This window comes from Vigna unguiculata, chromosome 11, assembly GCF_037176805.1.
Source record: "Vigna unguiculata cultivar grain cowpea cultivar isolate G323 ecotype 2 chromosome 11, ASM3717680v1, whole genome shotgun sequence".
Classification (NCBI taxonomy): Eukaryota; Viridiplantae; Streptophyta; class Magnoliopsida; order Fabales; family Fabaceae; genus Vigna; species Vigna unguiculata.
The window spans coordinates 10,613,024-10,632,658 of record NC_140802.1 but is presented as its reverse complement, the minus strand read 5'-3'; the positions used below and the strand labels follow the sequence as shown (position 1 = coordinate 10,632,658).

The following is a 19,635-nucleotide window of genomic DNA, read 5'->3' as shown; positions in this document are numbered from 1 at the left end:
GGGGATTAATTTACTAATAATTAACTGTTTTGTTTTTTTTTATTCTTGAACATTGGTGAGAGGAGAGGCTATAGTAATGCCACGTCGTTTAAAGAAGACGTAACCAATAGCATGAAGAGCGCATGCTCGTGATGCGTAACAAAGCAGACCACAAAGATAACGAAGAAAATTAATAACTAATTGACAGAGGACCCAATGTTGAACTTAGGTTACAGAGAAAAGAAAAATACTAAATTCCTTTTCCTTTTTCTTTTCTTTTTTCATATTTTACAGTTTTTTTTCTTTCGAATCGTTCCGTAACTATGTACGATCCTCTTGAGTAGATAAAATCACCGTTTATTAAGAATAGAATATTTTATAAAATCACTGAGTTTTTCCTTCAAAGACTCGTGCCCATTTTAAAATTAAATTCATAGTTAAACTTGACATTACTAAATGAAATAATTAGTGTGATAAAACCTAGTTAAAATTAAATTATTTAAACAAGTTAATTGGCTTTCAAAACTAATATTTCATAATATTTTAAAGAATAAATAATTGGTCGATATATTTAATTTTTGTGACAATAAGAAATAAATTACAATAATAATACAAAATATTTAGTTTTGTTAATTTTGTTTAAATTTTATGAATCAATAATATGTATTAATATGTCATCTTTATATTTATTAATTAAAAGATAAATGGTAAACAATGTTTTATCTTATATATCAATTATATATTAACTTTAATTTTTTTAATAAAATAGATTATTGTTAATAATGACTAAATACATGTTTACTTATTTCAATAGTTAAAAAAATTAAAATAAAATTAACGAAACTAAAAATTTTGTATTTATAAGATGAAATTTAAATTTTATTTATTTATTTATTCTCACATGTGTTATTTCTTCTAATTTTCTTTTCAGTTTATATAAAATAATCCTTTGAAATTGTGTTGGTATAGTAGAAAGATTTGTCTGGGTTTGGTCTATTAGAAAAAGAATATACTCTCCATTCTCTCTCTCTATGTGTTTTTAAAGCCCTACAATCCGCTGAACCTTTGGAACCAATGAGAAAACTGTGATGCTTATAATTGAGAAATCCGACAGAATTTTCAAGAAAAAATGTATATTTTTTTGTTGAGTTTTGTAATATTTTCGAATGTTCTTTCTTGTGTATATAACAAAAGGTTTCTTTTTTTTACTTCTGTTGAATTGCTTTTTCTTGATCAGGATGAATTGCATTCTGATGAAGTTCGTGAATTAACGCTCGTAACTGTGCAGGAAATTGTGAATGCATGGTGTGGCACCAGGCTGAGAAATTAACCTTGAAATTGGCCTATATTCTAGAGTATCTATGTGGCACTCTTGGAACCACTGAAAAAAAAAATGCATTTGAGTCATGATGTTGATGGTGGTGAAGTTGGTGCAAGTGTGTGAAACATCTTGGGCAAACTACAGTGTACACCTTGGACCTGTTCCGTGGCCTTCATGCAACTCTTTGTTAATAATAATGAATGAAAATGAAGGATTCTTCTGGGTATAAGTTTTCAGGTTTAATTAGGTGACCCCAAAAAGCCCCTTCTCAGGTGAGGCACTATCACAGGATTAACTTCAAACACCTGATAGACAAGGTTGTGTTTGTTTGCTGAAAGAGATCAACATAAAAATTTCTGGTGTATTGATGACTCTTTTGTTTGTGCTATAGAATGGGTGATGTTAGTTTGAGGCAATGGTTAGATAATCCTCAACGATCAGTGGATTTCTGTGAATGCTTCAACATTTTTAGGCAAATAGTTGAAATTGTTCATGTGGCTCATTCTCAAGGAAATGCTGTTCATAATGTGAGGCCCTCTTGCTTTGTGATCATGTCATCATCTTTCAGGCATGCCTCTTCTATGGATCCAGCAACTTCTTCAGATGCTGAGATTAAAACTCCAACACTTACTCCTAGCTGTGATATGCATCAGCAGAGATGTTTAGGAAGTGATGATTTTGTGTCTGCAAGTACTTCAGCTTCTCTGTCAAGTGTGGTGTTTGTGCCACCTACATCATCAATGGAAGATATAGAAGGAAAGGGTGAAAAAGTTGCAGGAAAGAAGGAATTGTTTGCAGTTAAACAAGAACTGGTGATGGAGTTGAGTTGGTATACTAGTCCCGAAGAGGTTGCTGGTGCTGTAAGTTCATGTGCTTCAGACATTTTTCAGCTAGGAGTTCTACTTTTTGAGGTTCACAACAATCTTTTTTGAGTTGTTATTTTATCTCATTTTTCTTGTTATTTTCAATATGGAAGTAAGATAAAGTTTCCAAAGATTCTATGTGCAGATTTTTTTTTTTTTCAATTTATTCTAACTTGGGTGTGTTATTTGTGAGCAGCTATTTTGTCCACACAGTTCAACTGAAGAAAAGAGCAGAACCATGTCTAGCCTTAGACAGAGAGTTCTTCCTCCACAGTTACTTCTAAAGTGGCCTAAAGAAGCTTCATTTTGCTTATGGTTACTACATCCTGAACCTAGTAGTCGTCCAACAATAGGGTAAATTCTCTTCATCACATTCCTTTTACTTATTAAAAAAATATCCATCTTAATTGTTTGCACATGTTCCAATTCCAATTACTGCTTCTTTTCCACTTCTGTTATCCGTTTCCTTCAATTTTGATTATAAGATTGTGTTTTTTTTAAGGATAATGATATTTTGATCCACTCTTTTTTATTCATTTTTAATTCATTATTCCAATCATCCTTCAATTATCTATTTTTATTTTTTTAGTAGCGTGATATGATGATCTAATGATGATTGAAATAGTTAATTAAAAACGAGTCAAAAAAAAATGTATCAAAATATCGTTATCCTTCTGTTAAGTTATTATATATTTTGAATAAATTAAGATCCTTGAGCTAGTATCTGATGTTGGCTAAGATTGCGATTAGGTCTTAAGATTCTTTATGGATTAAGGTTTAGCTATCTGCATTTTCCCCCTAAACTTGGCAAGAAATTAGTTTCCCAAAAAAATTAAATTAGTCATTCAAAACATGAAAATTAAGAGAATTTAAGGTCTTTCAAGTCTCGAAACAACACAAATAAAACTTGAGTTCAGCTATTTTGGAGTATTGAACTCGGTCATGATTTTATCCTTAAAAGACATCTCAAAGGGTGAAGGGAGGAAAAAACATTTAAATTGCGTTTGACCTTCATTCCTAGACGATCGAGACTTTTGAGTATACCGAAACAATTAACTTTCTTATATTTGTTCAAAGGGAGGATTAAACTTAAGCTTAGATTTCTAAAACCATGGAGGGTACAGAGAAATAAAGAGAGTGAGTTGAAAACAAAGTTGATCGAGGAATCTAGTTTGCATAATTGAAACTGACATGCAACACTAACTAGCATAGTTGATCCATCTCACTTACATCCTTTTTGTAACATCCTTCTTAATTTGTGTATAGTTTTATTATGATTGATACCTACAGAAAACCTTTTTAACATTTGGTATATAAACTTTTCATCATCAATTCTAGAATTGATATTTAATACAGTCCGGTGATATAGTTGAAAGTCACTTTCAATATCAATTATAGCCATACAAGATACTAAAAGTCACACCATATCAAAACTTTCAACATTATTGTTAAAAACCAATATTGATAGTACAAAAAAGACTTGTGTTTTTTATGTATCCTATGTGAAATACATAAAATACAATTGTTACACCGTTGCAATACAAATACATAAAGTAAAATATTCTCTTTATAAAGATTTTTTTCAACAATTTCACTAGATGATGATTTTAAATGTAATTCTTCTTTTCTCAAATCATTCTCTTATTGTTTTTCTTTATTTTTGCTTCGTGTTTTTTCTCCAATTTTTCTTTAAGTTCATTATAATCATCCTTCATGTCTTATTCACACATTATTTTTTATCGGGACATTGATGATAAGTATGTCCATGACTTGGAATATATGTAATAGAAACAATAGTGTCTTAGTAGTCTCACGTAAGATTGTTTCCGACAATTTTCGCAAGATCAAGAAAACACAAAAATGAGAAAGGGGTCATAAAAAAAGAAATTCCTGTCTACTTTGATTGAAGTCATAATTAATAGAAATTAATGAAAAAAAATGTGTTACTTGGTATAAAAAAAAAATTAAATATAGGAATAAAAAATTCTTGTTACGAACATATATAGAGAATTTTGATTCAAGAAAATGATTTAAATTTCTTAAATGAGCAATTATGACTTTTAAGGGTCTACTAAAAGTCTTATATATTTTGGACCTTGTACTTGTCGGTTTAATCAAACCTCTTAAAAACTAATTTTTAAAATATTTCTAATTACAAGAATTATAGAAAACAAAATACAAGACTCATCTAATACAAAAATAAAATAAAATTATAAGGTCGAAAACCAAAAATTACAAAACAAAATATCCAAGTCTCTTTCATGGTCTTTTATTACATCTTATTCATGATGTTATGAGGTAGTTTTAACTTTTGCGCTTGATATCTTTATATATATATATATATATATATATATATATATATATATATATATATATATATATATTTCATAATTTTCATAATCTCTTATATGTTCATAAGAAGACAGTTTTTAAATATTTTCTTATTCCTTCCTTCGTTCTCTCCTTTCTTGGTGAAGTTTTTTCTTCTTTCTTTTCTTTCTAATAATTTATTTATTTTTTTTTTTTATATCTTTCATATTCCATTTGAGTTGTTGATTTATTTTCTTGTATCTTTCAAGATCAATTTGAAGGTCTTTCATTTGTAAGTTCTTCTTGACCTTTTTGGGTTCATTGGAGAACTTGAAAATTATACAAAAATTGAGAAAGCAACACAAGAAAGAAAAATACAAATATATTGGTTAGAGTTAAACTTCCTCATCACTCTCCAAAAGTTTTTTATGTTTTTCGCTAAAAAAGAATACATTCAAACATAATAGAAACAAAATACCAAACTATATAACAATACTTTAGCAGCCCATTTGGTGGAAAAGTTACATATATAATCAAATATGAGTAAAACCATAATCGGTTATAGACATTAATATTTTATTTATGATTGTATTTTATAGATAAATAATATTAAAATAAGAAATAATAAATAAAAGGTTAAATTATACTTTTAGTCCCCATTTTCGTAGCAAAATTTGAATTTGGTCCCTCAATTATTTTTTATCTCAATTTGGTTCCTATTTTGGGAAATTTGACCGAATCAAGTCCTTTCCGTTAGGGGTGAAGTAACGGTATTAAATGGGGTGCCACGTGTCAGCTTCTGGATTTTTTGAATTTTTTTTATTCTTTTATTTTTTGAATTTTTTTTTATTTTTTATTAATTTTTTTAAAATTTTTAAAAAAATTAAATTTTTGCCACGTGTCAAGTGGACATAGTGCCACGTGGCAGTGACAGTGCCACGTGTCACTATTTGGGAGTTGTCATTTTCTCATTCTCAATTTGGTCCTTGTATTTTATTTTTTGTTTTAATTTAGTCCCAATTTTTGTAAAAATTGTGCAATTTTGTCCATCTCCAAATTGAAACCAAAATTATAAAATGTTATACAAATATTTTTAATAATTTTAAAGTAATTTATTTTAATATATTATTGTTTTGAAAATATTATATATATATATATATATATATATTAAATTTTATAAAAGTTTTTTATTTTAATTTGAAATTTATTTTAACTCTAATTTACATTTTTAAAAATTGTTTTTATGTGAAATTATTCTTAAAAAATTTATTTTATTACTTATTTTATATTATATTAATATAAAAAGAATTATTTTATCACATTAATCAAGTGAGTTACGATCTTTCTGCTTATTTTCCTACTTTTCGTAATTTTTTCTTCGATCCAAACAATCTATTTTTCATTATGTTCTTCTTCATTTTATTTTCTACCCGTCTCTTTATTCCAAACAAAGTATAATGAAATTTGAAAATATAAAATAAAAGAGATAAAAAAAAAAGGCTAAATCAAAGAACACATTATATGGGACATATGACTCAAAGTATAGTAAAAAAAAGTTAGAAGAAAACCACAAAAATGAGTAAAAGTAAACAACTGGTCTTAGCAAAATAATCATGTTAAAACACACTAAAGAAAATTGTAACACCCTATTTAATTAATAAAGCTAATTAAAGGAAATGTCACACAGTATAATATGAGAAGCAAGACCAACGGAGTATAATGTCACTCTTATAGATATCCCAAGTACTTAAAGGACGATAATAGAGGCACACCATGATGCCATATACAAAGTAATGTAAGAGAGCGATAATAACTTAAATAAATTCCAAGAGAAGACAATACATGGGCCTTAGCCCTGAATAAAAAACCCAAAAGTAGAAGTTAGTCCAAAGGCTAAGCAGCGGAACCATCACCTCCTTGTTGACCAAGGGTGTTCCTTGCATCTGCTCACATCAACAAGTTGATGATCATCGCAAAAGAGAGAACCACACAGCAGAACACACAACAAATAAAAGAAGGGTAAGCTAGAGCTAAAAATAGTTTTATCATGCAATTAGATACACTTTCACAGTCAATTATACGTACATAACCAAAGCATGTTATGACCTTACAAACAATACACTAATACTTGACACGACTCATCTGGATACGTATAATTTAGTCAGATTCAGCGGATGCTTGCACTTGTGATGGATTTCTCTGCTCACCCCCGAGCTAAATGTTACAAGTGTTGTAATATCTCAATCTCCCACACATAAGGTTAGCCCTTAATGAATTTCAGGCCTCCTGCTACTCTCACCACAAGAGTCAGTCTGCTCTATGTGAGACTAACTAATTTCTTAGAGTGTTAGGATGCAACCTTACCTTGAATCCTTACCAAATTATATAGATGGGGCACCACCATGAACTCCCACTAACAGGGGTCATGGAATTACATCCCGACCACTGAAGCACTACCACGAGGTCTCACCTAGAGGCTCATGGGTTTACGTACTGACCACATACCAATCATACTCAATCAATCAAGAAAGATTTATCATGCATATGTATATCACATACTAGTCCTTTATAATCCACCTCTTTCATATTCCCAGTGAATCCATACCAACTCATTATTCTCAATCCATGAATATAGAATCGTACCTCATGTCGATACCATGTCAAAAGTCATCATTTCTTATCCATGAATCATTCCATATCTCATATCAAATCCATACCCAACTCATCATATTCAATCCATGAAACCAACCATACATGTAACATGCCCAAATCATATTGAACTCATTCATTACAGACTACAGATTATCTCATTCATACATAATCACCCAATTCATACTTTAAAAGCAAGATCAACACAAACATAGAGCCAACAATTTAGAACAGAGAAACAACCAAACATGCCGCATTCTCGCCCAGCTTCTCGCTCAGGCAAAAAGGCCTCGCTCAGGAGAGAGGGACTCTCGCTGAGGCGAGCTCCTTTCGCCTAGGCGAGAGCTCGACGTCAAGAACAGTGGCCTTCAACTCCTTCTCGCTTAGGCGAGACTTCCCTCGCCTGAGCGAGACACTCGCTCGCTCAAAACGTAGTTAGTCGCCTGACCGACAACTCACGTGAAATGGCCTGGGTGAGCCTCTGTTAATCTCGCCTAGGCAAGACATGCTCGCTTGGGTGAGAAAACCAGTGCTCACCACGGTTCTCTCGTGCAACAGTCACACAAACGCCCCCAAACAGTTTCAAACAGGCTTTCCAGTAGCTCATATTCACACACAGTCCATTCAACATGAAATAAACGTAAAACAAGTAGATTTCATGGAATACACAGAAGGATCTAGCTTCCCTTACCTGGAAATAAGCTAGAAAGGGACCCCGACGCTTAACCCCACAAACACAACTGCTTCGAGAGTAGTGTTGAGAGTTGTGAACAGTGATACGGAATGGAAATGAGGTCACTACTGTGAACCCCCACTAGGAACTACGAAAACCAACCTAAGGAGAAAAAGGTATGGTTAAGGAACAACTTATTTGGTGTGAAACGAGTTTGTGCGAACTTAGCAGTGGCGGAGACCAAACCCTAACAGAGCTAGTTCTTAGCAGCTTTAGGGAAAAAGGAGGGGATAAATTTCTGAAAGTGAGTAGAATGGTTAGGGTTAGGGCAATTTAGGGTTCTTGGATCCCCTTTGGCCTAGTCCTAGGCCCAACTGATTTAGGACAACGCTTTTAATTAAAGGCAGAAAATAAAACGGGTCTTACAAAAATCACTTAAAACAAACAAATAGCACGAAAGAAAAAAAAAACCCCTACACGAGTGTGGTTATTTAATTTGATAATTCTCGAGAAAAAATGAATTAAAATTGTGAAAAGGGGAGAACTACGAGAAAGGATGGTTAAATTCTATTTTTAAAAGTTTTCACAATTTTTCGCATGTGTCTTTTAAATAGAAGTACTTAGGTAATAGGTTTTGAATTATCTGACAAATATTTTTGCAGACCGAGTTTAAAGACTTCACCTTCTTTAAGTTAGCTTAATTGATATAATATGCAATATGATAGATTAAGGAAGGAATGAATTCCTGAGTATCGTACTAGTTTGTCTAGTAAACAAACTATGTACAATTCTTGACAGATTATTCAAGCTTCTCTAAGCTTATTACTACTACAAAGTATAGACAAGTATGATTGTTAATTACAATCATTTCTGGCTTAATTCGTCTAAGTAGTGTTTCAATAAGTCATATAGTGTATGAAAGGTTGATCTTTCACATAAGTATTTAATCACCTATACTTCATCAAATCTAATTGGAAATTGATGCAAATCAATTAGTTCATAATCTTTGTAAGATCATAACAAATGGATTGAATCTCCTCTTTGTTATATACCACAAGAATATTTGATGTTGACACGTTCCCTAAATGATGGAAGGATCTATCAACTCAAAGAGGCATTGCAGGAGAAGCAAACTCCATAAAGCTTGTGGAAAAATATATAAAAAAAAAGGAAAAACAAGAACATACTAACAAAATAAATTAAAAATGTAATAAAGGCAAGAAGAAGAAAAATAACACAACACCTTAGAGAGAATTCCAAGAATAAATGTAATGAAGATTCAACACTTAAAGAAGTTCTTCATGGTTAGAACAAAAGATAAGAGTCTCATACTCTCAAAGACATTTAAGTATTCTCACAACGCTATTTGCATTCAATATTCAAGTGTAATTTTACGAGAGTTGATGACCTTATTTAAGAGCTAAGTTGTGGCCAAGACACATACAAAAATGGATGAAAACAATGTGGACACAATATTAAACAATTATAAATGTGAATAAAGAAATAGTGATTACATTAATGTGAGCACAAGCATAATGATTACACCCAGTGTAAACATTAATCCTTTGATTGTACAAAGTTAACTTCCTTAATCTTATTAGAACATGAAATGTCCAAGAGATTTGAAGTGACATTCGAAGTAGTTGCAACATTCACATGCACCCTTCACATATGCTTGAAAGTGATATGAAATTAGATACAACTTTCATATGTACTTCAAAGTGATATATGAAAGTAGTTATGACCAACACATGGACTTGGAAGTCATATGTAGAAAGAAGTTACAATTGTGCATTATCTCTTCCGCTCTTGTATTTCCATTATTGCATGACTAAGGTTTATAGAATATTCTTTAATATTTTAGAATATTCTATAATCTCCTATATATTACAAATAATTTGTCTTCTTAATTTCTTCTTTAAATGTCTTCAATATTTAATCGTAAATCTTCCTTTCAATTTATTTATTTTTTTCTCGTTGTTTTCTCATAGTGCTTCTTGTTATAATATTTGATTATCTTTTAAACCCTTTCTTCCTTCTTGATTTGATTATTCATCATTCGCAATCACATTGAACATTATGCTTTAAGTTTTGGACTTAAGAACATAAAAATAATATAAGAATGTATAAATAACAAATCTCCAAAAAAAAAAGTAACATAGGAAATAGAAAAGATAAAGAAGAATGCTAATAAATAATAAAATATAAAATTAAATATAATATAGATTAACAAAATTTATTGAGATATTTTTTATGTTCTTTCTCATTGTCTTTTAGGTTTATCATATATTGTATTTATCTCTCACTTTTTGTGTATTTTCTTTTGTTTCGAAAAAAAAAGTTAGACACATTTATATTTTTCTGCTATCATTTCTCACATGTCCTCTTTCGTTTATTGAAGATAAAACACACAATTCTCTCTTCATATTAAATTAATAGTTAGTATTTTTTTCATCTCATGAGTTTTTTGTATTTTTTTTTTATGAATATAGAAAGAAAAGTGATGTATTATATGTTTTTTTGTAACCATTTTTTAATTGTAACTTGATTATCATAGTTTTTTAGTAATTACACCTCTCAATTTTCTATTAGATTTTGATAAATTATTTTTTAGTCTTAAACTTTTTTTTTTTTACAAAACAACGTACATTGATGAGAATAAAATAATTTTTTTAAGAGATCAAATAGAAGATAATGAGAAGATATAAACAAGACAAATATACTAAGGATGAAATTGTTAAAGTAGAAAAACAATTTCTTAAGATTAAAAGTATTAAAGGGATGAATATTCATATTAATTCTTTGGAATTTATTCCAAAAAAACGTTTTTAAATATGAGAATATCCAATGAAAATGATAAAATTAGAAAAGTTGATTTAAAATAGATAAATACAACTTCAAACCTATCATTTTTCTAAAAAGAAACATAGAAAGAGATTTAAATATTAAATTAGTGATAATAATTAAATATACAAGTTTTAAATATATTATGTTGCTCTTCAAATTTTTTTTTCAAATTTCAAAATTCATCACTGTTCATATCCTTAAATACGAAAGTTACTATTTTGTATTTATTTATAAATGAAGGAAAATAGAATTGAAGTAAAAAATTATTTAAAATGAGAATGTATATGATATATTTATCTGAGTCTAAAAAAAGAATCAATAGAATTTGAAACTGTTTCACTTAATAATAAATGGTCTGATGACTAGTTATCTACAGACAAAAAAGAACTTGAATGAAAATTAAAGCATTTTATATTAGTTCACCTTAATAAGTGGATTTATGCTTAACTATCTCCAATAACTCACCACAAATCTATATTATGTCTAATTATCCTTTAAGACACTCCTAAATGGATCTACTTTAATTAAATAGATTAAAACAAAGTATTATAATTGTCATGTTGAGATACAATGAGTATACAAAACTACTTCTGACTTCTCATTTTAGTCTCGTCCTAAGACTAAACACACAAGTATTAAACCATCTCATTTTAATAAAAAGATAATAAGATGAATAACCTACGAGAATAACTTTCTCAAAGAGAATAAAAATAAAATACTCTTTAGTGAGATTTTAACTTCATAAAGTGAAGAATTACAATATCTTTTTTCGAATTCGTATAATATCCTATATTTTTTATATGCACTCACAAAATATGACCATTATAGATGAATCTTCATTGGTGCAACACATCATCAGTTAAGAACATTATCGTTTCTATCTTCAAGAATCACCCAACTAATAGAGAAATAAGATTAATCCAGAGAATCTTTATCGTTGAATCTCATATATTTTTTCTTTTGTAATTATGTATTTTTATATCTTGACAAACACATGTTTAAAGAAATCTTCATCATATGATTGCTACACATAGTCATTAATTTGGTAGTCTCAAATTCCATATGAAACAAGTGAGATATCTAAGAATTCAACATCTAAAACTTATTGAGGGAGAAAAAACTCCTTCAAATATAAAACTTAAAGGAAAATACATTTAATGAAAAAAGACTCGGCTCAAAGATTGAATTAAAAAAATCCAATAAGAATTAAAAAAAATGAATTTTCCCTTAATCACTTAATCAAAACTGGCACAAGGATTGTGATTAGTGCTCCTAAAGCAACACTAGAAAATGCACCTTGGTCAAAGTTTTAGCGAATTAAAATTTTAAGCCAAGATCAATAACTTACGAACCAATATTAACACTTAATCAACACCATCATAGTAATGTGATTATGGCCAATGAGTTAGGATAGGCAACAAAATTAGTACCTTAGTTAAAATTTCAATCAAGCCAAATTTTTGGACTAGAATTAGCACTAGAGGTGCCAAAATTAGCACCAAAGTCATGATCAATATAGGTAACAAGATCAACACTACTGAGTCAAAACCACAACTAATATCAACACTAACTAAAAAGTGGCTCCACCAGTTCCATTAATCATACTATCAACAAAAGTTGTGATGAATATTTTTAGAGGTTTTGTCAAGGATTTGAACAATTGAAACATTATCTTATTAATCAAAAGGTATAATTAGTCGCAACATACCTACTTTCGTGTGAATGTGTCTAAATGGTACCCGCTTTTAACTTTGAGTCTACATAGTACCCAAATTCGTTAATTTACATCAATGTAGTCCATCCCATTAAGTTTTCATAAATGTCGTTAATAAGGCACTGATGTGGCATAACAGAACAAATACATGTCAATGAACATAATTGTACAATGGTAATTTTTGTTTAACGTGTCATGTCTTTCTTTTAAAGTATCTTTTAAATTATTTTTCCCATTTGAAAGCCCTAATTGTCCATTGCCATCTTCATCTTCTTCTTCATCTTGAGCTAGAGGAACTCATTTTCCGCAAGGTAAAAAATTGATAATAGCACCGCATAACAACAATAAATTAAACCATGCACAAGATTCAAACAAAAACCCTAAGCCCCACCATCCCAACAACAAAGCATGCAATCAACACACACAAATACTGGTTTGCGCACCTAGGATTCGAAATCAAAGCCAATTTGATGTCAAAGGAAGCTTCAGTTTTGTCCAAATCGTGCGAACTCCTCCAAATTCGCCAAACCCTCTTCAACCCTCTTCACCATCGACTGTAGAGAAATGGGAACAAATGTGTCACTTCATTTTTTTCCCTATCGCTGCATTATTCCACATCACACACAACTCACGTGCCACGTCACAACATTTTTCCTCACTTACCAAGTCCATAAAGTCAGGCATTATCTTTTTTAACAGCGTCAAAGAAAAGGGACTACATTGATGCCAATTAACTAATTTGGGTACTAAGTAGACACAAAGTTAAAAGTGAGTACCATTTAGACACATTCACACAAAAGTGGGTATGTTGCGACTAATTATAGCTAATCAAAACTAAGAAAATAGTTAATTACGAATGAATACAATATGTTAGTAACAACAAAAATTTGTTGGTAATTTCAAGTTTATCAACAATCAAAAGTCTGTTGGTCAAATGCTCTTCAATAAAAGTTACTCATAAAATATGTCAATAATATTCGTCGATAAATATTCGTTGCTCTACCACTGCATCGTCATTGTGCCATCGTGCTTCTGCTGTCGCCACCACCTCTCACTTATCCTCCTCATATTTCTCCTCACCCCCTTCCTCCTCCTCTTCTTTCTTTTCTTCTCACCCATCCCCACTTAATACATAAAAAATATCATCAAACTTTGTTGAAATTTTACTACTGTTTTTACTTACAGATTTATTGACAAAAAAATTTGTTAGTAGTAAAAAATATAATTTTACTTCTGAATTTTAAGATATAATTACTGACGAATTTTACTAAGAATCTTACACGAATTGGTCAAGACCTAGAGTGGGAAGGGTGAAACTACTTTATCGACGATATTTATCGATGGATAAATTCGTCATTAATAAGATGGATATATTATGGTGAAAATATTCATCGATAATAAAAATTCAAATTTACTAACATACAAACGAAATTTAGCGACAAATTTATTATCGACGAATAATTTTATTGATAATTCAAAATTTATAATTATCGGTAAAATATGTCGATAAATACAATTTTATCAAAAGATTTATTTTTGACGGTAAAATTTCATTTGTAGTTATGAAAATTTTTATAATGTAAATTTATTCATACAAATCATCATTAAATCTTATTCTAAACACCAAATGATCAAACCTCATAAAAAAGTATTAAAGACCTCATAAAAAGTATTAAAGAGTGATCTTTCACATAAGTTGTTTCTTATTTACTGAGTTAAATCGAATCGGTAAAGAAACAAATAAATTAGTTCATTATCCTTATAAAATCATAACTAATGAATTAAACCTCGTCTTTACTATAATGCACAATAAATGTCTCATGATTAAATTTTAAGTCACGAATATAAGAACACGGGAACAAGTATATATAAAGAATAAAGCATCGAAATTGTAACAAAGAAAGTAAAAAAAGATGGAGAAGAACAAGATAGAGAACACACCACGAGTTACGTTCAAGATAAGTGAAAGAAAAAGTCATGACTTAAATTCCAAAGAATTTCAAGATAACATTATGGGAAAAAGAATCATTCTGGCAGAAGATAAACTCTCAAAGAATTTATAAAAAAAAATGTCTATTCATTCAAAAAATTTTGATGGAATGAGAACGACTCTTTTATAGAGAGAAAGGGAACCAGAAATTGAAAATTAAAAAGTTGGTCACTTACCTTTAGCTTCTCCACGTGCTTCCCTTGCTGCCAAGATTAAATTCCTTAGACCTTGATTGAATGTGTTTAGATTGAGGACCAATTTAAAATCATAAACTACAATTACAATTCAAAGAAATACAATACAAGTAACTCATTCTAGAATTAAAATTGAAAAAAAAAAATTCTTTACTATAACTAATATCACTATTGAACATCCTCTTTATCCATTCACTTTCTAGGGAGATAAGATGAAATTAAGTTGAAACTATTACTTGAAAGAAAAAGATAAAAATACTTTGAAAATTAATGGAATTTGTTTACTATTACACACCTATTTTGAATCATCTCTCTCTTCTTCTTCTTTTTTTCAATCAAAAACACTTTTAATTTTTTTCTTTTTATGTGACTCAATTTTTTTATTTAATTTTAATGTACTCTATTTCTGTTTTCCATCAAAGAAAGTGAAAGTTACATTCCACTAAAATTATAAAGACACATGATTGCGTTGTCCGAAGTACACAGTACAAATAATCAAAATCAGATGACAACATTCATCCTTTGAAAATCAATCCAAACGTGTGATCTCTCATCAATTTCGGTCTAAACTTTTTGCGATTGATTTGTTACAGGGATTTGTTGCAGAGTGAATTTCTTAACGAACCAAGACATGACAAAGAAGAGTTAACACTCAGAGAAAGGATATATGACCAGGATTTGTTGCTAGAGTTCCTTCTGTTAATTCAGCAGAAAAGAGTGGAAGCTGCTGAGAACTTGCAACATTCTATTTCATTTCTGTGTTCAGATATTGCACAAGTGACCAAGCAGAAAACTGAATTCATGGAGATATCTGGCACTGCATTAGCGAGTGATGATTGTTCAACATCAAGTTTCCCATTCACTGCAGTTCTAGATAATGATGAGGATTCTACCAGTTCAAGGAACAGAAAACGAGTCAGAATTGACATGAGTGTTGATGACACTGCAGAATGTGATGATCAGAAAAACGATGAAAGTGTTCTTTCTAAAAGTCCACAGTTTTTGAAGAACTTCAAGAAACTAGATTCTGCATACTTTTTGACACGATCAAAATCAGCATATTCCACAGGGAAACATGTGGTTGAACACACACCTACGAGGGAAGGAAAAAGTCCTTGGACAAATCCTTTCCTTGAGGGTTTGTGCAAGTACCTATCTTTCAGTAGGTTAAAGGTTAAGGCTGACCTGAAACAAGGGGATCTTTTGCATTCTTCCAACCTGGTATGCTCTCTCAGTTTTGATCGCGATGCAGAGTTTTTTGCCACTGCAGGAGTGAATAAGAAGATTAAAGTGTTTGAATATGACACAACAGTAAATGAGGATCTTGATATCCACTACCCAGTAGTGGAGATGGTTAGCAGATCAACATTGAGTAGTACTTGCTGGAATACTTACATCAAAAGTCAAATTGCTTCAAGTAACTTTGAAGGTGTTGTACAGGTAGGTTAGGTTGAACGACGCAAAATCTCAAAAATTATTGCATGGTGTAAAACCATTATAGTTTTCATCTGGTAACATGTACGATTTTGTTAATCGTTAAGAGGCTAGTTTGGATAGTAGAATGTGGTGGTCTTGGATTATATAGTTTGTCTATGATTTCCATAAAATTTATAGTTTACTAAGTTGTTTCAGCTCTGGGATGTGGCAACAAGTCAAGTGCAGTCTGAGATGAGGGAGCATAATCAAAGAGCATGGTCTATTGATTTCTCTTCGGCAGATCCCACATTACTAGCAAGCGCAAGTGATGACGGCTCTGTTAAGTTGTGGACTATCAATCAGGTAAGTATTTTTTTTGCATGTTTTGTGTTTATGAAGAATGATTCAATAAAATCTTGATCAAAGGTTTCTACTAGACTCTCTGAATAGTAATAGATGGTCTAGTGTTAATATGTAGAAGATGGTGTTAATAGACTATTTGAAGTATTAGAAGGAGAGAGAGGAAGAGATGAGAAGGATTAGATAATGAAGTTAATATTGTTTATGTGAAGGTGATTTTAGAGTGGATTAGGGAGTGAAGTCTGTCAAAGCTTGTGACTCAATTGACTGATGCGACATATTAAAAAAAAAAATTTTAATAGATAAAAAAGTTAGATTATCAAAATGTCCCTATTGTTATACGTAATATAAAATTATATATAAATGATTTAGAATTATTTTTTTAAATTTATTGAATTATTGAAAATATAAAGAAATTATTTATAAAAAAATGAATAATGCAATATATTTTGTATGAAAATAAATTTAATATATAAGGTGGAAAATAAGTTATTTACATGATTTTTTTTTCTTTTTAATAGTAATTTTAGAAGTAATAAATTTTTATTATACCCATAATAAATTATTATTTGCGTTACTAATTTTTTATTATGTTGTTTTCTAATAATAAGGAGAATGAATATTACTGAATGAGTAATTTGGTAAATCCAGCAATGACACCCTCTGATCTCATTGTGGGTAGTGAGATTGAATTTTTAATGAATCCTCCTTATCATCTCCTCCTATCATCTTGTATTATCTTTAAAAGAATACACTAGTCACTCGCTAATCATTGCTTCTTACTTTTTGTGAATAGTACATCCACCCAAAAGAACACAGTGTTATTTTATTGAGTTATTAGATGGTCTGACTAGTGATATGCCGTCTAGTCTTTTAGTGTCTACAGAGTCAATAGACTGTATGTGAAATTGTCTAGTGAGTATCTATCATGTAATAAGAAACATTGTTCAGATGTTTTTTCTGGGAAAAAAATCGCTAAGTTGTATTTTTTGTTTGTAGTATGCAGTGAATTCTTCTGTGGATGTAAATTGAACTTCATTAACACTTTAATCGAACCACATTAGTTCTGTGTGTGATTTTTTTTGTTCTTCTGCGTATCTTCTATCTCCTAATACTATAATTCCTTCTCTTTATCATCTTTGCTTGTGGTAGATGTTCAATAGTGAATTGAGACCTTTTTTGCAATGGTGTGTAACTATATATCTATGATGCGTGGTTTCCTCACTTTTACTGTTACTGCAGGGTGTTAGTGTTGGTACGATCAGAACAAAGGCAAATGTGTGTTGTGTTCAGTTTGGCATTGATTTTGCTCATTTCCTTGCATTTGGTTCAGCAGATCATCAGATATATTACTATGATCTTCGCAACATGAAAGGGCCTCTTTGTACATTAGTTGGACATAATAAGACAGTGAGCTACATCAAGTTTGTAGACACCATGAGCCTAGTCTCTGCATCCACAGATAACACTTTGAAGCTTTGGGATTTGTCCGATTCTTCCTCGCGGGTTATAGATTCACCGCTTCAATCATTCACTGGTCACATGAATATTAAGGTACGTTTGTTCACAACACTTATTTCTCTCTTCTCTAGAAAAAATGAAGGAGATAAAGAAGAATATTTTAAAGAATAGTATTACTATATGCATCCTAACACGGTGGATATAACCAAAGTGTGATTCTAAAAAGTGTGATTCTAATAGGTTGGATAAAATGACAAATTAAACATCCCATAAAAAAAAGTCTATAAATCCAATTTTTTGTTCAAAATGGTGTCAATTTACACGAATTTACTATTTTATTCACTGGGTGAGATCTGGATCAGAAATACTATATAAAATCTTAAGTACACTGATTCATCTTCTTTTTGTTGCAGAACTTCGTGGGGTTGTCTGTATCAGACGGTTACATTGCTACTGGTTCGGAGACAAACGAGGTATTTCATTTGTCCCTTAGCCTTGGTTTATAATTTGTCATTTAATGAGTTCCTTTCGTTGTATTTTTTCCAAAGTTGTGGTTAGAAGAACATTGCTTTGGCATACATTTCTGTTAGATTCTATAGTAGATCAAGTTGTTAAAATATAGGAATCATTATGAGAAATGAAAATTTATTGAAGTAATTTCACTAATAAGGTCTAGGAATAATTATGATGATATTGTGGTGTACTAACGTTATACTTATGCATTTCTCTTGAATTTTGTATTAATGGTTTTATTCTACGTTAATTAGGTGTTCATTTATCACAAGGCTTTCCCCATGCCAGCATTCTCCTTCAAATTTGACAGCAGTGACCTTTTGTCTTTGGATGAAGCGAATGATTCTTCTAATTTCATCACTTCGGTTTGTTGGCGTGGTCAGTCGACAACCTTAATTGCTGCAAACTCCACAGGGAATGTCAAAATATTACAGATGGCTTAAGTTGGCGTTTTTTTGAAAAATAATGATATTTTAATTTATTTTTTTTAATTCACTTTTAATCCATCATTTTAATTATCATTTGATCATCACATCATATCACTAAAAAGAATTAAAATAAATAATTTATTGGTGATTAAAATAATGGGTTAAAAATGGATAAAAAAAGTGAGTTAAAATATTATTATCTTTTTGGAAATAATGATGAAACAAATATTTGTAGCGGTGAGAGATAATGTGCAGGGAGAATAAGATATAGAAAAGTCTATACCAATTTGACACTTATGAATTTTATTTTTCTCTAGATCAGAGTTAGTGGAGAAGAAAAATAAAGTGGGAATGATCCCTTCAAGTGTATTATTCTATAATGGAAGAAACGAAAAGCGGAAAAATATACAAGGTTGTTGTCTTTTTTGTTCTATTAATATACTATATTTTCTTACCGTAGTGATGCATATTCAATGTTTATAGTTATACATTTACATGCTCTATTTTCACAATTTTATGAATTGGACTTTTCTTTTTACTAAAAAGTGAATTATTTTGACATAATTCTTTAATGAGACGGGATATGCAACTTCTAGGTTTATCCATTAAATTATTAACAACAACAAAGAGTTAATATATTATTAAATGGAAGTCAAATGTGAATAATGTTTTAATGCTTAATTCATTGAAAGAACAAGAGTATAATAAGAAAAATGTCAAAATAATACACTACAAGAAAAATTGGTATTTTTTACTGCATAAATTCGTAGATAGTGTCCAAAGTCCATAGATAAAACAAATTTACCTACCGACTACTTAAGGACAAAAAATTGTAGGTAAAATAGTCGTAGCTAACACTTACCTACGGATTTTCAGATCGGTAGGTAATTACCTACGGATATATCGATAGGTAATTA

The 19,635-nt window shown here is 30.2% G+C and overlaps 1 protein-coding gene across 2 annotated transcripts; it reads left to right on the top strand.

The window, feature by feature from the left end:
• Positions 1 to 981: 981 nt before the first annotated feature.
• Positions 982 to 19,144, top strand: LOC114168727 (protein SPA1-RELATED 3-like). 2 transcript variants are annotated; one of them, XM_028053640.2, is made up of 9 exons: positions 982 to 1,110; positions 1,268 to 1,572; positions 1,692 to 2,211; positions 2,360 to 2,517; positions 15,134 to 15,980; positions 16,173 to 16,319; positions 17,559 to 17,870; positions 18,191 to 18,250; positions 18,545 to 19,144. In XM_028053640.2, the coding sequence occupies exons 3-9, from the start codon at positions 1,693 to 1,695 to the stop codon at positions 18,731 to 18,733; spliced, it is 2,232 nt and encodes a 743-aa protein (XP_027909441.2). In that variant the 5' UTR covers positions 982 to 1,110; positions 1,268 to 1,572; position 1,692; the 3' UTR covers positions 18,734 to 19,144. The 2 variants fall into 2 exon arrangements, with proteins under 2 accessions (XP_027909441.2, XP_027909439.2); XM_028053638.2 differs by having other exon boundaries at positions 1,268 to 2,211.
• The last annotated feature ends 491 nt before the right edge of the window (positions 19,145 to 19,635 follow it).

What these genes read in the sequence shown, in the direction of transcription:
- LOC114168727 (XM_028053640.2), top strand. Translation starts at nt 1,693, where the DNA reads ATGGGTGATGTTAGTTTGAGGCAATGGTTAGATAATCCTCAACGATCA. An exon ending in TAGGAGTTCTACTTTTTGAG is followed by an intron (nt 2,212 to 2,359) that starts GTTCACAACAAT and finishes ATTTGTGAGCAG; the next exon opens with CTATTTTGTCCACACAGTTC. An exon ending in AGTTGTGGACTATCAATCAG is followed by an intron (nt 16,320 to 17,558) that starts GTAAGTATTTTT and finishes CTGTTACTGCAG; the next exon opens with GGTGTTAGTGTTGGTACGAT.